This window comes from Monodon monoceros, unplaced genomic scaffold (genome assembly GCF_005190385.1).
Source record: "Monodon monoceros isolate NGI ecotype Baffin Bay Population unplaced genomic scaffold, NGI_Narwhal_1 Super_Scaffold_21, whole genome shotgun sequence".
NCBI classification, from domain to species: domain Eukaryota; kingdom Metazoa; phylum Chordata; class Mammalia; order Artiodactyla; family Monodontidae; genus Monodon; species Monodon monoceros.
In genome coordinates this window covers 144,680,003-144,704,669 of record NW_021703778.1, presented here as the reverse complement: position 1 = coordinate 144,704,669, position 24,667 = coordinate 144,680,003, and the positions used below count along the sequence as shown (strand labels likewise).

Here is a 24,667-nt window from a genome sequence, read left to right as displayed (position 1 = left end):
CTCGCTACATTAGTATCTTGAGAGACCTTCTTGCTCAGAAGGCAGCACATAGGAGGTTCACAGTACTATTTGTTGAATTAAACTGAAACTGAGAAAAAATAACCTTTGATTATTTTACTGGTCATGTTCAGCCTTTCTTTCACGGACAAAGGCTGTTTCATCTTTAGACTGAACCAGGATGTTGGCACTGATCCCCGACTCCGTGTCACCAAAGGCAGGTACCCAACCACCGCCAGCATCTGACTGGGTGGGAATGTCCTACTGGGAGAAGAAATCGGGCCTCACAGCTTCTCTTCATTTTCACTTGTATCTAAATAACTTGACTCTGCTTGAAGGTAGACAGAACACTGCAGGTGTTAGGTCAGGTGTTATGAATAGAGTAGAAGCCTGAGCAGTAAGAACAGAGCCAGAGCCTAGTTGTGGGGGCAGCTCATCCCTTGGGGACCAAGCTGATAGGCTGGGATAAACCAACAGGCCAGATGACTGCCATTTTCCCAAGCTATCACATGTTTTATTGCTGACTTTCAAGAAAGAAGGAGGAAATCCTGGTGTCATCATGGTGAATTCAATTCATGCACTTACCTCTCCTCCTTTCCCAAAAACCAACGAAATGGCCAACAGAATGGTCATTTCTCCACCTATCCTCCATCCAACCTATACCTTTTGAGTACCTACTATGTGCCAGACAGGGGTCAAGGCACTAAAATAATTTTAAGTCTTATCTAGAAAGAGAACCAGGGAGAGGATGGGATATAGAGTGACTGGATGGATGGGGTGACCACTACAGATTGAGTGGTCATAGAAGACCTTTCTTCTTTTTTTACATATACATGCATCTATTCTTCTTCAAATTCTTTTTCCATTTAGGAGAAGACCTTTCTGAGGAAGGGACACCAATGCTGAGTGAGACTTGAATGAGAAGGGAAGTCAGCTGTGTGAGGGTCTGCAGAAGTGGTCCAGGAAGAGGGAACAGGCAAGAGCCTGGAGTTCCATGAAATACTAAAAAAGAAGACAAAACATAGTGTGTAGAGGCAAAGAAATTTCCTACCAGCAGATGACAAACGTTGAGGAATTTCGTGAAGGTATGAAGCAGTTGGACTCACGGAACTGGTGACAAAGCTGATTGAGAGCTGCCTATACTTCTAGTGGGGCCATCTGGGAATAAAGTAACTTAGTGTCCCCAGCATAAGTCTGGGAAAACCCCAAGCCCTGGGCAGCAGGACTGGAAGTAGAGGCGGTTGGTGGGCACTGAACAGGGGACACAGGGAATAAACTCAGAAATATGGGACACAGGCTCCCTGGGGCAGAGAGGGTCTCCTAAGTAAAGGGGGGATGTTTTCTGGCCAGCTTCTCATGTGGGCAGTAAAGCCAGAGGGTGGTGCCTCTGTAACCTAGGGGTGGTACCTCTGTAACCTAGGGGTGGTACAGCAAATATGGATGGGAAAAACATCTCAGCAAGGCAGGGAGACTTCTAAAGATGCTGAGGTTTTCCCCTACTTCTCATAGGTTTCTGCAGATCTATCTGGGTGTCCCTAAGATCCCTCAGCAGAAGGGAGAAAGGGTGGCCTTCTTGGGAAGCACCATGGAGAGGAAACTGAAGAACTTCAGAAAACCAGTCAGGGCCTGAAACACAGCAGCACGCTTGGCTGCAGGGACGTTGGGCTAAGGAAAGTTGGGGCTCGACCACCCACGGACCCCCACAGCCACCCATCCCACTTCCAGAGAGGACCCAGTCTTTCAGTCTGTTCTTGGACCGTATGTCCAGAACCCAGAGGAGAACCCCGCCGATTTACCTGTGCCCTCCTCCCATTAATACACTCAGGTGAGGCCGTACAGCCACGTGACCAGAGGAGAGCCTGCCCCAGGTCAGGGGAACTCAGGAGCCACACCAGGATTTCTCAACCTGTGCTGTGCCTCAGAGTCACTCAGAAGGCTTGCTAAAAATATAGGCGCCCAGAACCACCCTGGGGCATCTGTATTTGAATGAGCACCTGCAGGTGGTTCTGGTGTACCCTGTGGTTTGAGAACCAGCCTCCCAATTACTGAGGGCACCTCATGAGCTGCCGGTATAGCCCATCTGGACCAGGGCTGCACATGAGCATAAAAGGAAGAAACAAATGCCCCGCTGCCAGAAATTCTGACTTAATTGACCTGGGGACCAGGCTGGACATTGGTATTTTTAAAAATAAGCTCTCCAGGTGGTTCTAATGTATGGCAAAAGTTGAAAGCCAAGACCTTCATTTATGAAAACCAGCAGTACCCCAAATTTCTGGGTCTCTGAAAGGATTGATCTGCTCTGAACAGTGATTGGAGTAATGAGACAATGAACAGAAACAATGATTCTCTGATCGATGATACCCTGTGAAATAGACTAAGTGGTAGAAATAGAGGGAAGATATGAAAAAAAATTCTGTATCCCATCCTCAGGGCGATTCAAGAGGATAAACATCACTAGAACAGAGCAGGCTACTAAGAACAAGTAGTCCAAGAAATATTACAGATTCTTGGAAATAAAAAGCACGGTTGTCAACCACTCTTCTCAACACTTCGTAGGAAAAGAAAAACTCATTAAAGTATGAAATCACAGAATGGACACCATTGAAACTGGTGACTCTGAAGAGTAATTCAAGGAATTCTATCCTTGAATATAGAATAAAAAGACGAAGAGATGGAAAAAGAGTAGAGAAAAGAGATAGGGCTGCTACACCCCACATGACCAGAATTCCTACAAAAGGATTTCCTGAAAAGAGAGGGTAGAATGGAGAAAAGTGTAGCAATAATTGAAAGAAAGAAAGGAAGGAAGGAAGAAGGAAGGAAGGAAGGAAGGAAGGAAGGAAGGAAGGAAGGAAGGAAGGGGACCCAAGTTAAAGAAAGATTTAAGTTCTTGGATCCGATCAAAGGGACTACCGAGGGCATGTCAGAAATATTAGAAAGAAGATACCCATCTACATACTATTTTCTTTTAATGTTGATTGAGAAATACGTCTCAAAGTGTTAGTTTCAAATATATCAGGTTGGGACTTCCCTGGTGGTGTAGTGGTTAAGAATCTGCCTGCCAATGCAGGGGACATGGGTTCGATTCCTGGTCCGGGAAGATCCCACATGCTGCGGAGCAACTAAGCCCATGTGTCACAACTACTAAGCCTGTGCTCTAGAGTCCGCATGCCACAACTACTGACGCCTGTGTACCTAGAGCCTGTGCTCTGCCACAAGAGAAGCCACCGCAATGAGAAGCCCATGCACCGCAGTGAAGAGTAGCCCCCGCTCGCCACAACTAGAGAAAACCCACACGCAGCAACGAACGCCCAACGCAGCCAAAAATAATAAATTAAAAAAAGAAGTATATATATATATATATATATATATATATATATATATCAGGTTAACAAAGCTCTGGGGAAGAACGGGATTTGGAGGAGGTAAAGAAAAACTTCTAGTTTTCATTTTTTATACTTCATTATTATTTGCTTGAAGCAATGACATTTTAAAATAAACCCCTTAAAAGTATGACTAGACTAGAAACTAGAGTAACAAAAACTAATACAAAACTTGATTAATAAAGCAAAAGTCAAGGAAGAGAAACAGAAACAAGAAGAAAAATTAGATTCAGAAAACATAAACTATCAGGAAAAAGATTAACTATATGATCCAAGTAAATGTGACTGCTTTCTATCCCAAAGTCTAAGGCAAAACATACCACTAGAAAAATGGGCAAAAAACACAAAAACAGGCAAGCCACAAAAGAAAAATGAGTATCTAGTAATCACGAGAAAAGATTCTCAAGTATGTTAACAAAGAAATAAAAGTAAAATATTTTTATTTTCATCTGGCAGATTTGCAGAGATGAAAAAACTTGATAATGCTTGGGTTGGTAAGGATGTGGGGAAATGGGCACTTTTAAGCTGAGGGCATGAAAAAAAGTTGTTATTGTTTTGCTCCAGGGGAATCTAGCCATATGAACTAAAATTAAAATATGCATACCATTCTTAGCAATTCCAACACTGGACATTTATCCTGAAGAAATAATTGGACTTGTGCATAAGGATGTTCCTTGTATCACTGTTTATGTTAACAACAACAACAAAAGGTTATAACGTAAATATTTTTTTTCCCAAACAGTGACAAACTTTATCGTGGGGGGTTCCCACATGGGATCCCACCCTCTTAAATAAAAAGGTGCATAGAAAAGAAGGGATTTAGAAACCTTTGTACAATACCTACATCCTGGGCCCCAGGGCGAGAAGGGGGCAATTGCTGGGTGGGCTGCAGGGGTGGAGGCAGGGCCCTTGCCACCTGCATGCCCACATCCACCCTGAGCATGAGGGTGAGGGAGAGATGCTCTGGGAGGGACGAGGGCGCTCCCAAGTTTGGAGCAAGATGGCTGCGGGCGAAGTGTTATGACCTGGGCATTAGTTAAATAAATTACACTACAATTACGTAAGTGGACATGATGTAACTATTAAAAAGCATAGGCGGATCTATACGTGTTTACCTGGAAAGATTGCCATGATATATTGTTAATTAAAAAATTACGGGACAATGTATATGTAAAGGACCTTTTTATCCAAAAGAATATGATATTGTATATACAAATAGATCTAAAGGGATAGACAGTAAGTCAAAGGTTTTCACTCTTCCTTAGTTCATGGTGCTCTTAATGTCTCACTAAGTTTTTCATGGAGCCCCTGGGCCAAAACAACAACAAAAACCTTAACAGTTTTTTTTTCCTTAAAAAGTCAAAGAGCGTAATATGTATCTATGTCCTAACAACTTAATAGCTATTTGAAATACATATAAATTGAAAGAAAAAATAATATGTTTACTTCATTCCTAATGACTGCGTGTGTGCTGTGGAGTACTGCACATCTTCTCAAACTTTGGAATCAGACTGGACCTGCCCCCTCATTTCCTAGTCCATGTTGATTTTTGTCCAGTACTTGTTTTTTGTCACAACAACTGCCCTGAAAACCCAGATTTGCAAAGATATGACATCACTGGAAGGAATGTAATGTGATCTAATGTTAAGAATGGTGAACGACCATAAGCTAATCGTCTACACTGTATCTGACATGGGTTGAACATCACTATGTTTCCCTCAAAGATTTAGAATGTCCCGTGGGAACCCCGTGAGTTCCCTGCAGCAGCCTAGAGTGCCCTGGTGCAGTTTGGGAATCATGGCATTAGACTATTAACAAAGGCTCCTTCTGGAAAATGAGATTGGGCTGGAGGGAGAAAGAGTTTGCTTTGTTATGCCCATCTGGACAGTTTGAACTTTTTATAAGAAGCGTCTATGACTTCTATTACTTCTTATAAGGTTTTCCATTTTAAGAAAAGAAGCCAGAAAAAGAGCAAGAATGAAAGTGAATGAGAGAGAGATAAAGAAATGAAGAACAAATAAAGAGTTGTCTCACCGAGGGGCAGAGGGTACAAAGGCACACCACACTGGGTTTCCTTTTGTAATCGTGAACGTGGTCTAAGTCTCCCTGGGCTTCGGTTCCTCAGCTACTAAGTAAACACACTAGTTTCTCTCATCGATAAGGAGCTATGGGATGGAACCATTGCTGCCCGCTATTCCAGAAGAGCAGAGTGATGAAAACGACAGCTCTGGAGCCCTCTGCCTGGGTTCTAATCCTAACTCTGCCACCTACTTGCTGTGTGACCTTGAGCAAGTTCACTAACTCCTCTGTGCTTCAGTTCCCCATCTGTTCAATTGTGAGATTATAATGTTTACCTCTTGTGGGGATTCAGTGGAAGACACTTACTGTGTGGCCAGCACAGAGTAAGGGCTAGCTATTATTGTTGCTGCTGCTAATGTATAAAAGCTAAACTGACCCACAGATTCTTGCCCTCCAGCAATCGGAACTAGGAAATGTGAAGGACTGTCCCAGTTATCATAACATCTACAGGGTCATAGAGAGGTCAGAGGGAAGCCACAAAGGATCCACGTACAAAGCTATTAGGAGGTAGAAACCATGGGTAAGGAATCCAGTTGGGTGGTTACTTGAGGGGTTTCTGTTCTATTGATAAAAAGAGTCAAATTAAGATAGGGTGTAACATAATTTCACGATCTCATGCATTGCCCCCCGCACTCCCAAACATTAAAACATTTTTTTTTTTTACCTCATCTCTATGTCCCATAAAGCAATATCGTCACTGATCCAGGGATTGGACGGCTCAGCTGGTGTGACCAAAGGGTCATATTCCACATACTGTTCTGTGTAAGCAATTAAGCTGCAGGAGGGAAGCAGAGCCAAGAATGCCACTGATTTCCTATAAAAACGTGTATTCTGCTTTACACAAACATTATATCAGTCTTCACGTAATTCCAAGTTAAAGGGGAAAAAATTTACCTTCACTGCCACTTCCAACAAATCCAACTGTTTTCATTTGTCCTTGCTCCCTTCTCATGATGAACATGTTTTTGCATTATTGCAGTCATAGTATACATGTGCATTTTATATCTTTTTCCCACTTAACTCTTTAGCTGAACCTTGGTGCATCCTCCCCTGGTTATGCTAGCTTTACTGATACACTGGTCCAAGCCTGCCTATGTCTCGTCCTCCCACATGGACTACAGATCTCAAGGCAACTGGGGCACTCAAAGGATGCTACAGTTTTTCTAGGCTGCCAGTGCATCATTCTCAACTGGAGGACTTCTTTATTGTAAAGACTTTAAAATCCTGGCAGACCAAAAGAGTTAACATATTATAAACATTTTTCCAAAAAGCAACTTAGTTTTTCTAGTTAAACAGCCACAGAATTTAAATAGCCACATAATCTTTTTAAACAAAATTTCAATTTTATCAAAATGCATGTCGATAGTTAAAATAAAATAGTACTAAATGATTTCTTTTACAAAAAAGCAATAGCAATGTTTTCTCCTATCCCTTCTCACAGAGGCACTTACTTTCAGTCCTTATTTCTTTTAGCATTTACCTGTATATTTCTAAATTATATGTTTTTATAGCTGCTCTTGATTATCAATTTTAGACAAGGATTAACTTTCTACTCACCAGTCCCCCCCACTCACTCCACCATTTCCTCCCATGATCCTCCAAATATAGCACTTTTTGTTAAATCAGCAGTCAGTGTCCACATTATTAAACTGGGTAAAGATTGTCTGCTGCTGAGCTAAGTAGCATATTACCTTTTCCAAGTGTTCTAACAAATCTGTAAAACATCTAGCAATAATGTTTCACATCTTAAACACATCAGATAATCAAGCAGGGTTGTCTCCCTGTCTCCTGGAGGCCCTCTCCCCAAAGTCTGGAGTCCTCTTGCTCGAATCTGGACTGTTTGCTCTATAGGCTTGATGCAAAACCATCATCCTGGGCCTTCCTTCACGTCTATGTTAGAGCCCCAGTTTCCTGGATTCCACGTCTGTCTATTGGTTTTACCTCCTGGTTGTGTTGAAGCACATCCTTTAGTAGTTCCTAAGAAAGGATGCATAAGAGCTAAATATTTTGAGTCCTTGCAGGTCTAAAAATGTTTTCTTTTTATCTTTACACTTGACTGACAGTGCTGGACATAGAACCCTAGGTTAAAAATCATTTTCTTTCAGAATTTTGAAGGCATTGCTTTACTTTTTTTGATATCCAGTGCTATGCTACTGTTGAGAAGTCTGAATCCATTTTAATTTCTGTTCTTTTGTTTAGTTTCTCTTCCCTCTGGAAGCTTAAAGTCTTCTCTTTATTGCTGTAATGCTCTCAAATTTCACCATGACCCTTGCCGGTAGTTTTTATTCACTGTGCCAGGCACAACGGACAATCCATAGGTAAAAAGACAAAATTCCCAGAAATCTTGTGGTATTTCTTTGCTAATTTCGTAACGTTCATTTCCTCTGTTTTCTCTTTTCATAATTCTTTTAAATTAAATATTGGAATTGATAATCCAATATTCCTAAATTTTCCCTCCTAAATTTTCATCCTCTTGTCTTTTTGTCTCATGGTTCTTCTGAACTTTGTCTTTATTTTTTTCAATTTGGACTGTCACTTTCTTACGTTTCCAGAGTTCACTCTTTTTTTTTTTTTAAAGGGCTTCAAATGCTTGGCTTTTATTTATTTATTTATTTTTGGCTGTGTTGGGTCTTCGTTTCTGTGCAAGGGCTTTCTCTAGTTGTGGCAAGCGGGGGTCACTCTTCATCGCGGTGCACGGGCCTCTCACTGTCGCGGCCTCTCTTGTTGCGGAGCACAGGCTCCAGACGCGCAGGCTCAGTAGTTGTGGCTCACAGGTCCCGCTGCTCCGCAGCACGTGGGATCTTCCCAGACTAGGGCTTGAACCTGTGTCCCCTGCATTAGCAGGCAGATTCTCAACCACTGCGCCACCAGGGAAGCCCCAGAGTTCACTCTTGTTTATTATAGTATCTAGTTCTTGTTTTATGGATGAAATACCTTCTCATATCTCTGAGGATCTTAAGTCTGTATTTTCATTGTCAGTTTCTTTTGTTTCTTGAATAGTTTTTGGTTCCTCCAAGTCCCTTTTTCTGTTTGTTTGTTCTGATCACACTCCTTTGTGTTGGGGCTCCCTCCGAGAGTCTGGAACATCACTGGACATCCATTTGTGCTTAAAAGTGAGGGACTAAAACCTGCTTGGAGGCTTAGTGTGTGTGTGGAAAGGATCTGCCAACTGATGGGCTTCGTTTTTGGGTCAGGGCAGCTTGCCTGTCATTTCACTAAAGCTCCACGTGAGAGATCTGGAGTCCTTCCTCAGGGGATATCTACTTTGCTCTAGAGCAGTGGTAGGCAAATATTTTTCTGCAAGACCCAGATAGTAAATATTTTAGGCTTGGCAGACCAGATGGTGTCTGTTGCAACTGTTCTGCTCTTCTGTTGTAGAACAAGAACAGCCATAGACAATCCATGAATAAATGCATGTGACTGTGTTTCAGTAAAACTTTATTTGCAAACATAGGGAGTGGATGTGGCCCATTGGTTGTGTTTGCCAGTCTCTTACCCATGGGCATCTACATCTGGCTCCTGGAGGGCTGAGAGCAGGACAGGGGAGTGGTAGAGGGTCCCACAGCTCAGTACACAGCTCGCTCAGGAATTCTCTTGCTTTCAGCTGGCCCTTCATGATATGATGTGCCTGAGTTCTGAGCTGATGTGACTCAGTTTCTCCAGAGAATAAAGTGCCCATCTCCCATGGTGGTGGTAAGAGGGGAGAGAGGGTCTCCTCATGCGGCACGGATCGAAGGATCGAAAAGCTCCGGAGGCAGACTACCCATTCCCCTGGGGTTATCCCCATGCCTCCTTCTTGCCTTCCATTGTCCCTGGTGCCTTCAAGAGCCAAAGCCAGATTTTGTTGGGAAAATTGGTTTTGTTATAATTCTCCCACCCCTAACATGGAGGTCATAATGTTTTTCACTCTGTCCCCATTCACTTTCTTTTTTATTAAAATTTGAAATATTTCTTGCATTCAGAAAGACATAAAAACTGTAAGAGTATCACCCTTGTACTCACCACCCAATAAAAAGAAACACAACATTACAAACAGAGACAGAGGTCTGCAGTCATGCTCCCCAATTCTTTATACTTTTGACCTTGGAAAAATGTGTGGAAACTGTTAATCCATTCATTTGTTGACCTTGTGAGTTCACACCATTTTCATTCCTTTATTGACATGTTACTTTGGGGAAGGGAGAGAAGACTAACGTACATCCACAATATTACCTTGAATGAACTTATTATAATTTATATAATAATTTGCTTTATATTGGACATAGACTTCTAATTTCTTTTTTTTAGTATATGTAGTGCTGGCTATAGTAGAACACCATTGCTCAGAAAGGTTTTTCCATCTTTTGGGTTATTTATTTAGAATTAACATCCATAAGTGGAATTATTGGGCCCAAAGATATGAATATCTTTATGGTTATCGATCTACAATAAAACTTTTCCCTAAGCATCACCAGCTTGAGTGTCACCAGCTTCCTTTGCAATGGCAGATTCAGAGCCACAGTTCCTGCTACTGAATTGCAAAGGGCAAGCATGGCCATGTAGCTTACTTCTGAGAATGTGAAGAAATTCACTGGCAGCTCCATCTCATTGCTACTCAAAATGTGGTCCACAAACCAGCAGCAGGGGCATCACCTGGGAGCTTGTAAGAAATGCAGAAGCTCAGGCCCCACCCAGACCTACTGAGTCAGAATCTGCATTGGTAGTAAAATTGGCCAGGTAATTCATATGCACATTAATGTCTGCAAAGCACTACATCCCGTTCTTCAATTTTCTGAGAGCCTCAGGACACAGGATATTTTATTCATCAAATGAAGATGAAGGAGCCTGTGATACTTTTGGTTTTAAATTCGGTCGCAGGCTTCCTAACACCTCACAACCTTCTCACTGTCCCAGGCGTGGACCGTCCCCCTGCGGGGTGGGAGGAGCATTGGTCTAAGTTGAAAAACCTTGCTTCTAGCTGTGGGGTGAGCCACTGAACTGACCTTTGTCAAGTTCACCATATGTTACATAATGGCCTTGATGAGTACTCAGGACCATTTGACAAAAAATAATAGGAAAGCGTTTCAAGAGTCTTCCAAGTACCCAAGAACCGTGAGATAGATGACTGCAACCACCACATGCAGCGCAGGCCCACCGGCCTGTAAATCTCCTGCTGGATGTGCATCTGGTGTGAGCGAGGCTTCATCCGTATGAGCCATACAGCATCTCAGGTGAGAATGAACAGGGAAGGGAGCTCTAAGTGAGCACTGTGGCAGGAGGGATCAGGCAATAATTTGGTGCTGTGACAGCTCCAAGGGGAGTTACCCCTTTGCCACTTGGGCTAATTTCATTCTTCCTGAAAGAAATGGGTTTGCATATTAAGGAATATATCAGTTTCCTAGCGTTACTAGGAAAGAAATTACCACAAAATTGGTGGTTTAAAACAACAGAAGTGTATTCTCTCACTTCTGGAGGCTAGAATTCTGAAATTGAGGCCATGTTTCCCTCTGAAGTCTCTAGGGGAGTATCTTCCTTGCCTCTTCCAGCTTCTGGTGGCTTTAGGTGATTGATCACTTGCTTGTGGCTGGATCACTCCAATCTCTGCCTCTGTCTCCACATGGCCTTCTGTGAAGACATGTCTGTGTCTTCTCCCCTTCTCTCTCTTATAAGCACACTTGTCATTAGATTTAGGATCTACCTGGATAATCCAGAATGATCTAATCTCAAGATCTTCTGCAAAGACTCTTTTCCTAAATAAGGTCACATTCGTTCCCAGGTTCCGTGGGTTAGGGTTGCACATATCTTTTGGGGGGACCTCTATTCAACCCACTGCAAGGAACATGGAAGCACCTGGATGTGAAGATGGGGAAGGCACAGTCGACACCTGACCCCTCTGTTCAGATGGACACAGTACAAACCAGCAGCAGGTAACCTAAATCCTATTCAAGGGATGACAGGCCACACTGAGATGCTCCAGAGTGTCTGAGGTATGATGGGGTGTTGGGGGCTTTCCTGATTATGAAGCATTCGGGCACCCACAGTGTTCTCAAAATCTGAGATGGAGTGTGTAGTCCATGGGGCTCTGCTCAGCTGTGACCCCTTTGTCCTCCCGGATATCTGCCTCTGGCTGTTTCAGTGACCTCAGCCTCGGGTGACCCTGTGTCTCTAATAAAGGACTTCTACTTGAGCAACCCAAGGCAAAGGCTGGGCCTTCGTCTAACTAGTTAGTTACAAGTTATGAGGAAAAAACATTTCTTAACCAGAAGTGGATTTCCCAGAAGTAAAACGTAGGGATGGGAAAAAATTTTCCTCCCCATCTTCCCCCGCCCTGCCTCAGATTTCTGTGAGACAGGCTGGAGGTTTTCCCAGTAGACCCTCCCCACACCCCCCAGCTTATGTTTTATTAGATCTTGCACGTGGCCACGCCTCCTACCTGGGAAGCCAGGTCCAACCAGCCAGGTCAGGTCCCGGAGCCAGGAATGAGCGCCTGGGGCAAGGGGACAGCAGGGAGGCTCAGGAGGGGCTGGGTGAGTACAGTTGACCCCTGAACGACATGGGTTTGCACCACACTGGTCCACTTGTAGGCGGATTTTTTCAATAGTAGATACCACAGTACTACACGATTGGTTGAATTCACAGATGCAGAAATGGATGCCAAGAACAATGGATATGGAGGGCCAATTATACTTTATACGTGGATTTTCAAGTGCATGATGGTCATATCCCTAACTCCCGAGTTACTCAGGAGTCAGCTGTACTCGGGCACTCGAGGAGACTGCACGCGGCTGCCTTCTGCTGCAGGAAAGGCAATGAAGGCAGCGGTCCACTGCCCAGCCCACAGCAGCGGAGGCTGAAATGGCCAGAGAGCAGCTGTGAGCATCACAAGCCAGGTCTCTTTTAGAGAAATTTGGGGCTATTCAGAGGAGCGGTTGGAGGAGAGGTGGTGAGATTTAATGGAGATGTTAGTTCAAGAGAAGTGGTCGAGAGCCCGAGGTGGGATTTTGTAACCACACAGGGGCACAAGATATGACTATGTAATAGGCATTAAGCGTGAATGAAGATGTTCCTATGACCTAGCCCTACGTCCTGCCTTCTCAGAGCAGGGTCCAGGCAGGTATCCAGGATATAAGTGGAGGACCACATGAAGAAAGAGCTAAGAACTTCCTGCAGAAACGCCCGACAGTCTGCACCAAGGCAGCAGCTCAGGTCAGTAGGATCACCAATCAGTCAGCCAGTGCCAGTGGTAGCCAGTATTGGTCAGCAGGGAAATTTACTGTAGGAAGAGGAAAAGCTATTTTGTTAAGGTACAGTTACATAAATAAAGTTGGTTAGAGGCTTGGTAAAGGAAACAGTAAAATTATATGGGCATATGTATTTTCAATGTTCTCTCTTATTGGTAGAAGTAGGATGTATTGAATCATCAGAATTACATATATACCTCTCAGGGGTATAACAGGAATTTTTGATCAGCAAGGGACTCGGAAATGCACACACTTTAGAAAGGAGGATGTGCAGTTCGATCTTCTTGAGGTTCTAAGACAAAGGGAGAGATTGGGTACTGTATTAGTTTCTAATGGCTGCTGTAACAAATTGGCACATACTTAGTGGCTTAAAATGACACAAATGTATTACCTTCCAGTTCTAAGGGTCAGAAGTCTGAAGTGGGTTTTGCTGGGCTGAAATGAAGGTGTCAGCAGGACTGTGTTCCTTCTGGAGGCTTTAGGGGAGAATCCATTCCTTTGCCTTTTCTACCTTTTAGAAGCAGGCTGCATTCCTTGGCTCATGGCCCCCTCCCATCTCTAAACCCTGCAAACCCCATTCAATGTTTGGGTTTTGACCCCGGTCCCTGACACAGAGCTCCTGAAACCCTTGTAATCTCCTGAGTGATAGGAGTCTTTTGTTCCAATGAGGTGACTCTGGGTGGGCTTATGGATGGCTCCTGGATGGGGCTGGTCACCAGAAAGACCAAGCCATGATTAGAAGCTTGGAGCTTTTAGGCCCACCCCCCATTCTCTTGAGAAGGGAGAAAGTCTGAACATGGAATTAATAATTGATCATGCCTACATGAGGAAGCCTCCAAAAAATCCCAATAGTATGGGATCCAGGGAGCTTCCAGTTGGTGAACATATCTACATGGGGAGGGTGACGCACCCCAACTCCACAGGGACAGAATCTCCTGTGCTTGGAACCCTCCCAGACCTCACCCTATGTATCTCTTTGTCTGGCTGTTCGTCTGTATCCTTTATCATATCCTTTAATAAACTGGTAAGTGTAAGTAAGTGTTTCCCTGAGTTCTGTGAGACACTCTACAGATTAATCAAACCCAAGGAATGGGTTGTGGGAACCTCTGATTTGTAGCCAAGTTGGACAGAAGTTGTGGGTAACCCGGGAACCTACTATGACTGGCATCTGAAGTGAGTTGGGAGCTGTCTTACGGGATTGAGACCTTAACTTGTGGGATCTTATACTATTTTCAGGTAGAGTGTCAGAATTGAGTTAAATTGTAGGACACCCAGCTGGTGTCAGAGAATTGCCTGGCGTGAGGAGAAAAATCCCCACACATCTGGTGTCAGAAGTACTGTGACACACTGCTATATATAAGATAGATAACTAATAAGGACCTACTGTGTAGCACAGGGAACTCTACTCAATACTCCGTAATGGCCTATATGGGAAAAGAATCTAAAAAAGAGTGGATATATACACATGCTTAACTGATCTACTTTGCTGTACACCTGAAACTAACACAACATTGTAAATCAACTAGACTCCAATAAAAATTTTTCAAAAAGTACTGTGAGTGTGGCAGTTTCAGAGTAAAGGAAAAACACAGGAAAAGGAAGACTGGATTTTTCCCTACACAGCATCCCAAGAGTGAAGTATGTATATGGGATCTGGTTTACAAGGCAGGTGAGGGGAAGATGGAAAGATACAGTTAGGCTCCAGGGAAAATGGGCAGTGGGGGATGGCTTGCAGCTGTGGGAAATGATTAGTCAAGGGAAACAAAGGCATGGAACACAAAGCCTTATGGGATAGTGACCATCATTCTTACTTTAGAAATACAACACAAATGTGCTACTGGATTCCTTAGGAAACTGGGGGCCTCTCAGTGGGAAGGAAACCTGGAGACTGAATGTGAGAAGGGGTGAAAAGGAGAGTGTGTTTGCACACCCTTTGATATATGCACTTTCCAAATGATGATGCACAAAAGGGAACCAGGTAGGAAGGGCATCTGATTAGGAAGGAATGAAAAGCAGAGCAGCACCGCAGACACGGAAGAAGAACGTTTGGTTCTCATTAATTCGTTCATCTATTTTTTTTCACGTGGGAGAAGATGGGGAGGAGAGACAATATGAAGAAATAATTCCTTAATTATGGGTCACCCAGAGAAAAGATATACAATAGAGAAACTCGGGATGAGGGAAGGGACATGGAGGTGAATTTAGCCCCTCAGAAAGAAGAGCATATACCAGGCCAGGTATTGTGACCCTTCTAGATCTTGGTCTGGATACAGTCACCCTGGCTACAGTGTTACCTCTGATGGTTTCTCTTCTATCACCTAACGTGAGAAGCAAGGACCCTGCGGTGTCTGGAATCACATAAAAGCAATGTCATAATGACCTCTTGGGCCCCTTTTATTCCTCCCTGAAACTATCATTAGACATTAAGTTCACGGACCTCTATCACCCTAGCATGTTTTTAATAGACCCTTAGGGTATGCAGTCCCTTGCTGTCTTATCTCATTTCATTAATTACATTTCATGATCACAGAGGGTCAGGAAGCAGAGGAGGAACCAGCTCCAATTTCAGGGTGCAGCAGTGATCTCAGACATGCTCAAGCAAGGTGATGGTAAAAATTCAATTCAGCAGTCAGCTGTGATGCACAAATGGCTCCCAGGGATGGGGTAAGGATGAGCCGAGTACAGGAGCAGCTATAAAATGACACAAAGCCATATTTCCATGTGGTGCAGCACGGTGTGGTCCAGGCAGTGACCGGCTGGAGCTCAGTGCCACTAAGGGTGGGGAAACATAGCAAAATATAGAGACTTTTCAGACAATTTTGAACTAAAACATATAGATTTTTGCATTCTCAAAGTTGGTTTGTCCAGTGCTGTAAGGCTGGGGTGAATAAAAAGTGGACCCCTTGAGGACTCTTGCAAAGAAGACTAAGACCTCATCTATTTGGCAACTTCAACTACTGAGGAAACATAGGTAAGATAAGTGACCAAAAGGGGCTCTGATCAGAGTCTACAATGAAATAAACTCTATGCCCCAAGGCTCACTGTCTGTTATTTGGAAGAGCACACCTCACGAAGACTCTTTCCTCTTGCTTTAGGATGGAGATTAAAGAACTTGATTATTTGATTTCCTGGTGTGGTAGATCAGTTTTAAAAATGGAGTCTATTTCCCCAGCCCTTGTATCTGATCTGAGATTGTGACTTGCTTTAGTCAATAAAATGCAGCACAAGTGTCAGAGTGCCACTTCCAAGCCTCAAGAAGCTTTGCATGCTTCTGCTCTCTTTCTTGGAATCTTACTATTCCCAGGTGAACAAGGTCAAACTAGCCTGCTGGAGGATGGGAGACCATGAGAAGGACTGCCCAATGGTCCCAGCTGAGGTCATCCTAAACCAGCTGAACCCAGCATGTGAAAGATCCCAGGCAAGATCAGTAGAGCAGCCAACCCAATCTATGGAGGCACACAGACAAGAGGGTGGCCCAGCAGACACAGACATGTGTACATAGACACGTGAGCACACAGACTGGCACATAAACATGTGACCAGTAGTAAATGCATATTGTTTGAAGACACTCAGTTTTCAGGCTTTTTTTTTTTTTAAGGTGGTTTGTTACTCAGCAATAGCTAACTGATACACCTGGCCTGGTACAGGTTGGAAATGGGAGTTGTTTAGTGAGGAAGAAGGGCTACTGGAGATAAGCCACGTTGACGGGAACAAGAAGACAAACCAGCAACTAAAAAGCATAAACAGAGACTCAAAGAACATAATGGTCTGGGGCCATTTAGGGACAGGGAAGCATTTTATGGCACTTGATTCTGATCACTGACTGAGTTTTAAAGCACAAAATAAGAACACTGACCCTGAGTTATCCAGAAAACTTAACTGAAATGCAGTGTCCTTTCTTTAAGAAGGCAAGGGCATGTTTAAGAAATATTTTCATTCAACATAGTTAAAATGAAAAGCTTAAGGTGTTAAGCATTATTCATCTGGAAAATTCATCTGTGTGTGCAGGGACCATACTTTCTGAAGCAAAAATTGTGTGACATTTCAGGCAGACTTTTGTGCTGCTTCCAGGAAGTGTAGTTTGGTTGCCATGATGTTGCTATTTTGGGGACATTTGACCACTCATGGGGACAATGAGACAAAATAGGTGAAATCAGGATGACCCAAGCGAGTCTGTGCAGAAGAGCCAACCTCTTCACGTACGGCCCCTCCTTCCTCAAAGGTGCCGGGTTAGTGGTGCCATAGGAGGCACCCAGGGGAGACACACAGATTGCAGGCTGCAGGGCCAGCCTTCGGCAGCCTGCGGGGCTCTCTGTGCTGGAGACTGAAAAGAGAGAGGGTGGGAAGAATTGCACTAACACAGAACTGCCATCTGCAGGGCCAGCCTCATTCCTTGGCCTGCCCTCTGTTCCTCTGGACACCACAAACCTAGTTCATGCAATTCTGCTCCTTTCCAAAGCACCACACTGGAAAATAATAACAATCGTTCACATTCATTGAATGCGCTGCGTCAAGGACTGGATCAAGCTCTTGCCGTGGATTCACCCGTGAACCCTATTAGTTAAGTACTACTGCTCTCTCCCCTTTCAAGAGGTGGAACAGAGGCAGAGAGAGGTGAAGCAAATTGCCCAAGGTCACACAGTTAGAAAATGGCAGAGGCAGAATCCAAACCCAGATGACTGGCTCCGCAACCACCCCCTAAATTGTTCTGTTCTGCTCCTTCAGTTTGCAAAGTTTCCTTTTTCTCTTCCCAGATGGGTCCGGCTGCACCCTTTGACCCAGCCTTGACTCTTGCCTTTTTTGGAACTGGACCTTTATGATCACCAGCCCTCCTGCCCTCTCCCCAATTTCAGTTCTCAGGGAACTAAGTGAAAAACGATGTGCACCTGTTCTCAGGGGGCTGCGGTCCTTTGCCTGATGGCCTCTGGCTAATTACCACCATCACCTGGAGCAGGCCCAGGGAACCCAGATCCGTCAAGGGGAAGTGGCGCCCACCTGAGATAGCTCAGTTGTCACCTCTGGCGAGCAGAGCAGTCGCACCCAAGGCCAGCTGCCAGTACCACCTCCCTGTCTCCACCCCTGCAGAGCTGCTGACAGAGACCAAGGCTCCAGGCTGCTTTATCTCCTGCTAACACCCGTCTCCTCTCCCTCCTCCTCTATCTGGGGGTTTCCTTGTGGCTCTAATGAAAAACCCTTGTGTCACATTGAAAAGTTACCAGTGCTGTGGGAATAAAGTGCAGTCTCTGCTGGGTGGGGACTCATGAAAGCTTCAAGCTGCGGAGAGAGGAGTGCAGGGCTGGCATGAATAATCTCTTCAGTGTGAGCAGCCTCTCAAGCATAATTAGATGGTACCCCGTGGTAAACAAACCAACAACAGGTGCGTCCAGCTCCCCTCCCCCACCGTGGCTGTCTCCTTTCCCGCCTTGCACACCTGCACAGCTGGCCTCCCTCGTGCTGACTGGTTTGGGATCTTTCCTTACACCCCAAAGATAAGACCAAGCTGGGTGTCCCCTTTGAGGTGAGCTCTCAGGTCACCGTGAGTGGTGGGCAGTGGCTTCCCCAAATCCTCGGAGACCTGGTCAGTCCACCGCAGAGAATTCAAACTGCAGGTTCCTCGACGTACTCGGAATCACTGAATCCAATTCCCTAGCACTACGGCTTGGGAATCTCCATTCTTAACCCCCTCGTTCACCTGGATGATCACGCTCAAAACCACTGACCCCAGCAACCAGACCCGGGGAAAGATGCTCCCGCATGCACGCTCTCCTAGGACTGCAAACTTTAAAGTGCCCTTGCAAGGCTAGCTCTGACCCTCACAGTATCCCAGGACAGCCATTTCTGTCCCTTTTTCACAGAGAAAGAAGCTTGTAGTTCCTCACAGGCTATGACACCAATGGAATCAAGGTCCTCCCAGCTGCCTTACTAACAAGCACTCTTCTGGGACAAAGGCAGCCACAGTGAGATCTAAAAAGCAACCTGAGGGCTTCCCTGGTGGCGCAGTGGTGGAGAGTCCGCCTGCCGATGCAGGCGACACGGGTTCGTGCTCCGGTCCGGGAGGATCCCACATGCCGCGGAGCGGCTGGGCCCGTGAGCCATGGCCGCTGAGCCTGCGCGTCCGGAGCCTGTGCTCCGCAACGGGAGAGGCCACAGCAGTGAGAGGCCCGCGTACCGCAAAAAATAAAATAAAATAAAAAATAAAAAGCAACCTGAGAGCCTGTACTCAGGAAGCCCCACATTACGATAATGGGGTGCGGTGGCTCCCCAGCCCCCAGGCTAAAACTTGTGACCCCAGAACACTCGCCTAGTTGTGAGCTGCAGCCATGGCAACGTTCTCAAGCACGTGCATTGGGGAAAATGGGAATATCAGTGATTCTCAACGGGGTCGATTGTGTCCCCTCCTGGGGACATTTGGCAACGTCTGGAGATATTTTTGGTTGTCATAAACTGTGAGGTGGGGTTCTGGCACCTAGTGGGTAGAAGTCAGGGATGCTGCAAAACATCTTATCATGTACAGGGCAGCCTTCTGCAACAAACAAGTATTCGGCCCAGAATGTCAATCGTGACACTACTGAGAAGTCCTGGAAGAGATACAAGATGCCATTAAAGAGATGAGCCCATATCCAGGGATGTCCTTGGCCACCTGAGGGCAAAGTGTGAATTCCGGTTTGGCGTTGGGTGTGGAGTTTTCTTTGCCTCAATCTGCTGTTATTTATCTAGAAAGAAGATGTGATGAACCCAGGGGCCAGCAGAGAAAGGCTTACAGGTTGAACACACAGCCAGCCCTCTGTGTGAGGTGGGCTTAAAGGACCCACTTTACTGTTATAGCCAATAAATACTAAGACCCGGCTTAAGCCCTTGAGCTTTCAGATATTGGTCATTGCTTTACCAGTAGCATATGGATGAATAAACCTTCAGCTTGGGGCCGCCTGCTCAGATTTATTCCATACAGACTCCCCAGGTGGTCCCCCCTCTTCACAGAGAGTCCAAACACAGACCGTTTCGTTGACAAAATTGAGTTTCCCATGAGTTAAAAAGGTGGAACCAGCTCCTGGTGCAGACTGTAGCACAAATGCCCTGGCGGAAGCCAGGCTGGAGGTCCCAAATATTTTCTTTACAGTTGATTCCATGCAGTTGGCTGGTTGATGGTGTGTGGAGGTGGAATGCCTCCTGATGGACCAGTGCCCTCCTGTTTGCGCCGCCAGCACCTCAAAGGGCATACGTAATTTCTTTCCCCTTATAAAGTGAATCTGGGCATTTTATAGCCGAAAAGGGAACAATTCCATTTGAATTAATCAAGAGGCTGAAGGTAAAAGTGCATTAGGTAGCTTTTAAGGACGTTCTTCCTTGATTGACAAGGTCCCTCGGCCACCCCCCTCAAAAGCTTTAGCAACAGAACATTTCTTGACATCACTCAGGGGAGGTCTGCTATCTTAGCTGTACTCACACAGGGTCTGTGGTTTTTTCACCCATCAGTTTAAGAAATGAATGTGGTCTGCCTCTTGGTACACACTTGTTAGTCATAACACTGTAACATTTCTCCTTTGTTAAATTAGAAGAAAGTAGTAATATTATTAAGGGGAAACATACCTTTCAGCCACTTTGGACATTTTTAAACGATGCCTGTCAATCTGTGCATTCAAAAATGTTATCTGGGGAAAGGCAGAACAGAAGTGTTAAGACCAAACTGGAATTTTTCCCCCCTTCACCCCAGTAACCCCAAACCTGTATTTCTACCAAGATCCAAACACCTCCTCTGGACAGACTTCTCCAGCCCTCCAACTTGACACTCCAGCAACCATTTTGCCCTTTTGGAAATTCCTACCACACTAAGAAACACACTCTACAATTTAGTCTACATCACATATTCTCCTGTGTTGTGTTACAGCTTAGGTTTTTTTTTTTTTCTTAAATAGATCTTTATTGGAGCATAGTTACTTCACAATACTGTGTTTCTGTTCTACAATAAAGTGAATCAGCCATATGCTTACATAGATCCCCGCATCTCTTCCCTCTTGCCTCTCCCTCCCGCCCTCCCCATCCCACCCCTCTAGGTGGTCACAAAGCACTGAGCTGACCTCCCTGTGCTATGCGGCTGCTTCCCACTAGCTATCTATTTTACATTTGGTAGTGTATATATGTCCATGCCACTCTCTCACTTTGCCCCAGCTTCCCCCTCCCCCCACCCCAGTGTCCTCAAGTCCATTCTCTATGTCTACGACTTTATTCCTGCCCTGCCACTAGGTTCATCAGTACCTTTTTTTTTTTTTAGATTCCACATATATGTGTTAGCATACAGCATTTGTTTTTCTCTTTCTGACTTACTTCACTCTGTATGACAGACTCTAGGTCCATCCACCTCATTACAAATAACTCAATTTTGTTTCTTTTTATGGCTGAGTAATATTCCATTGCATATATGTGCCACATCTTCTTTACCCAGAAGTGAATGAAAACTTAAATATAGTATATATTCTACAAAGCTTAGCAACAGCATGGAGGTAACACACACACCATAAGGATCTGGTTTGGCTAATCTCCAGTGATCTCCTACCCAGCTTTCACACCTACATCATGTCCGTGTGCTTGGTGTACTTAACTGGCACTGAGTACCTATTTTCCATACATCTGTTTCCTTTTCCCCACTCAATAATAAAGTTATCAAGGGAAGGCACCTCACAGTTTATGCCTTTGGGTGCCCCCTAGAAGCCAGTAAAGCATAATGTAAAGTCAAGTCACTTCATTACCAGTGAACCCCTGGAAAGCAGTAATGTAATTAGGCATTGTCGGTGACCTGGGTTGACCAGTTAACTCCTCATCATGAAGGAAGATAACATGGAACCAAAAAATGCTGAAATGGCATTGTGGGTAGGGTTTGCTTTATCTGTCAACCTTCGTTTTGAATCAGAGCAATAAAGTTGGTGGTCCTGAGCTGGCTTACTCTGGAAGTGCAATACAATTTTAAGGGCGCTGTGACACGAGTCCCTCCTGCCTCCAGCTCCCACAGCGTCTTGGGGGAAACCCGACTACGGCAGTCAGCCCATGGTGTTGGGGTAACTCATTTATGTCCTTTTCTAGTAACTGCTGGAGTAACTTGGTGGAGAATTTGTCTTCTCGAGCCTCCGTTAATTATTCACACACAGTGCCCAAAGGTTCAAGTCACCCACAGCTGGGTTCCACTGTGCTTTCCAGGAACTCAAAGCTCACTCAGCCTCCAGAGGTGGACATTCAAAAGGTTTTCAAGCTGGCCACATCTCCTCCTTAGAGTGCAGTAGCGCATTCATTCACCTGTTTCCGGATGTCCTCTTTTGTAGTTTTCCTGATTGGCTGACTGGGGACGTGCACCGGGCTTTGCGACTGGGATTCTTCAGTCACGCCGTACACTGACTAGAGAAGAAACAAGAATATTGAATCATGCACCCTCCGAGTTGAAGGGGGTCCGAAGGGTCAGCTAGCTCAAGCGCTCATGTGATGCTTCCAATCCCCTCCATGACATCCTGACAATAAGCGAGTGGCCTCTGCTTGAAATTCTCCAATAATGGGAACCCTGCCTCTTGAGGCAGCTGGTCCATCTTTGAGTTACCACTATTAGAAAATCCTTCCTTTCATTGAGCTTAAATGGTCTCCTTGTGTATCAGTGTTTCTCCAAATACAGTCCATAGACCATCTGCAAAGAGTTATCTTGGGTACTCGGTAAACAGGTACATTGCCGAGTTCTACCCACGACCTCCTGAATCGGAATCTTCATGGGTGGGGTTCGGGAACCTGCACGTTCATCAAATGCCCCAGGTGATTCTGAGACACAGGAAAGTTCAGGAACAATTCCTGAAGATTATGCAGGAAGATAAAGAGCCCCTCTAGATTTTCTGTTTGTCAGCAGATGACATGCCTGCCTGGTACAAACTTGAGATGGCAGGGTTTCCGATTTTTTCCTTTTAAACTGACCAGTTTTCTGGACACAGATTTTCCACTTGCCCACAGCTATAGCTACTTTTTAATCTGTTCCTTTTGTTAGAGACAGATTAAAGACAATCTTTGTTCTGGGAAAGAAAAAAAAAACACACTGAAGGGTGTGCAATTTACAGCTGAAATCTATAAAATCAAGAAAGGCTCAGGGTGCATGTGGGCTCCATGAAATTCTGGAATATTAGAATTAGGGGGCCTTTAAAGACTAAATGGGGACATTTTAAGACTAACATTAAAGTATAATACAGTGGGCATCAATATCTCGAAGAAGAACAAAATATATAAGTAAATTCAAGAAGTTGATATATATGCCATGTCACATATATATTGATAGAGGAGAGAGAGCCACTGCCCCTTCCAGTATAGAGAAACACAAACGATCACTGGCTCATTCACAGTTGGGTGAGATGGTGATTTGACTTTGGGAGATCTAGCTATACTAAAAGACTTGCACTTGTGTCAAAGTACCAAGCTGGCCTTCGCCTGTGGTGTTGCCCTACTTTTTGTTCCTTATGTTTCCCTTCCTCTCTGCTGTCTCCCCAGAGCCAACTGCTACTTACCCTTTAGACCTCTGCACCCTCGAGCCTGCTATGGAAACCCTTGGGAAGCCCCCAGTCTGGGGCACCCTCCTGGTCTTCCTGAACCGTCCTGTACTTCCCACCATTGCCTGCTGGCTTGCTTCATGCCTACCAGGCTGTGGGCTTTGTTAAGACTCGCCACTATATTTCCACAGCCAGAACGGTGCCAAGCACACGCCAGCCACTCCATAAATATTTGTAGAATGAATGATATGGTTTCAAAGGATGAAACGGGGAAGAACTACAAATAGTAAATTATTATTTGAACAGTACCGGAAATGCAAGGGTGATCCCAAGAATTTTTAATTCAGCTAAACTAGCGAACCTTTTTAACCTTTTGCGGGTTCTTCAAACGTCGACATTTTCTGATATCCATTTCTGTTGTGTTCACACAGCCTGGCTGAGAGAAAAAAATCATCATATAAATTACTAAGTGAACATCATACTTTCCAAGTTGGCTCAAATGACACTATCAGAACCAATCTTTGTCTTTTCCATTACAGATAATACATGACTATCCCCATTTTGCCATTTACAGTCTTTTTTTTTACAAAGGTGTTTCACCTTCAGTATGTGTTCCTCCACAGAGTTCTCATATGAATTAAAACAGCTTACCTCATATTACCTAAGGATGATAAGTAGAGTACAGTGTACAGTTTATAAGCGTAAACTTATTATTTAAATTGGTGGATGGCTTCAGTCAGAGCCTTTGTTCTTTCATATACCTAACCATCTAAAACCACTCCACTATCAGGATAGGGAATTTTTTTTTTTTTTTTTTGGTTTTGCTTTTAATCGGACTTGAGGAAGGTTGACATAGCTTATTCGTTTTAGCTCCATTTCATGAGGAAAATGTAAGACTTATTTTAGTAATACGAAATTAGAAATGCGTGAAACCTCATTATTCGTGGATTTTGTATTTGTGATTTTGCCTACGTGCTAAAATTTATTTATAACCCCCAAGTCAGGGCTTGTGGTGCCTTCATGGTCATTTGGGACGTGCGCAGAGCAGGAAACATGTTGAGTTGCCAGACCTGCGTGTTCCCGGTGAGGTGCCTTCTTATTTCATCTCGTGCTGCAAACAAGTGTCCTTTGCACAGTCTATTCAGCACCAGTTTTACACATTTTTGTGTTTTTGTTGGTGATTTTGCCCAAGCCCAGTGCTGATGTGCTGTCGAGCATTCCTAAGTGCAGGAAGGCTGGGACGTGCTTTATGGAGAAAATAGGTATGTTAGATAAGCTCCATCTAGGCGTGAGCTATAGTGCTCTTGGCTGCGAGTTCAATGCCAGTGATCAACAATATACATTAAATAAGGTGTCTTTAAACCGAAACACACTTCAAACAAGGTTATGTATTGATCAGTTGGTGAAAATGGGACTGGAGGCTTGCAAGAACCTAACCCTGTATCTCTCCCAGGATAATGTAATGGTTCAGCATCCACTAATTCAG

The 24,667-nt window shown here is 44.5% G+C and overlaps 1 protein-coding gene across 8 annotated transcripts in view; it reads right to left on the bottom strand.

The window, feature by feature from the left end:
• Positions 1 to 24,667, bottom strand: part of RGS6 (regulator of G protein signaling 6) — a 576,458-nt gene that overhangs the window by 63,845 nt on the left and 487,946 nt on the right. For 6 of the 8 annotated variants that reach the window (XM_029236161.1, XM_029236160.1, XM_029236165.1 and 3 more), the window contains 4 exons: positions 23,543 to 23,617; positions 21,962 to 22,060; positions 20,264 to 20,325; positions 6,121 to 6,231 (listed from right to left, as the gene is read on the bottom strand). In XM_029236161.1, coding sequence (XP_029091994.1) covers positions 6,121 to 6,231; positions 20,264 to 20,325; positions 21,962 to 22,060; positions 23,543 to 23,617 — 347 coding nt within the window. The remainder of the gene's footprint in view (positions 1 to 6,120; positions 6,232 to 20,263; positions 20,326 to 21,961; positions 22,061 to 23,542; positions 23,618 to 24,667) is intronic. The other 2 variants (XM_029236166.1, XM_029236167.1) reach the window with 1 other exon arrangement.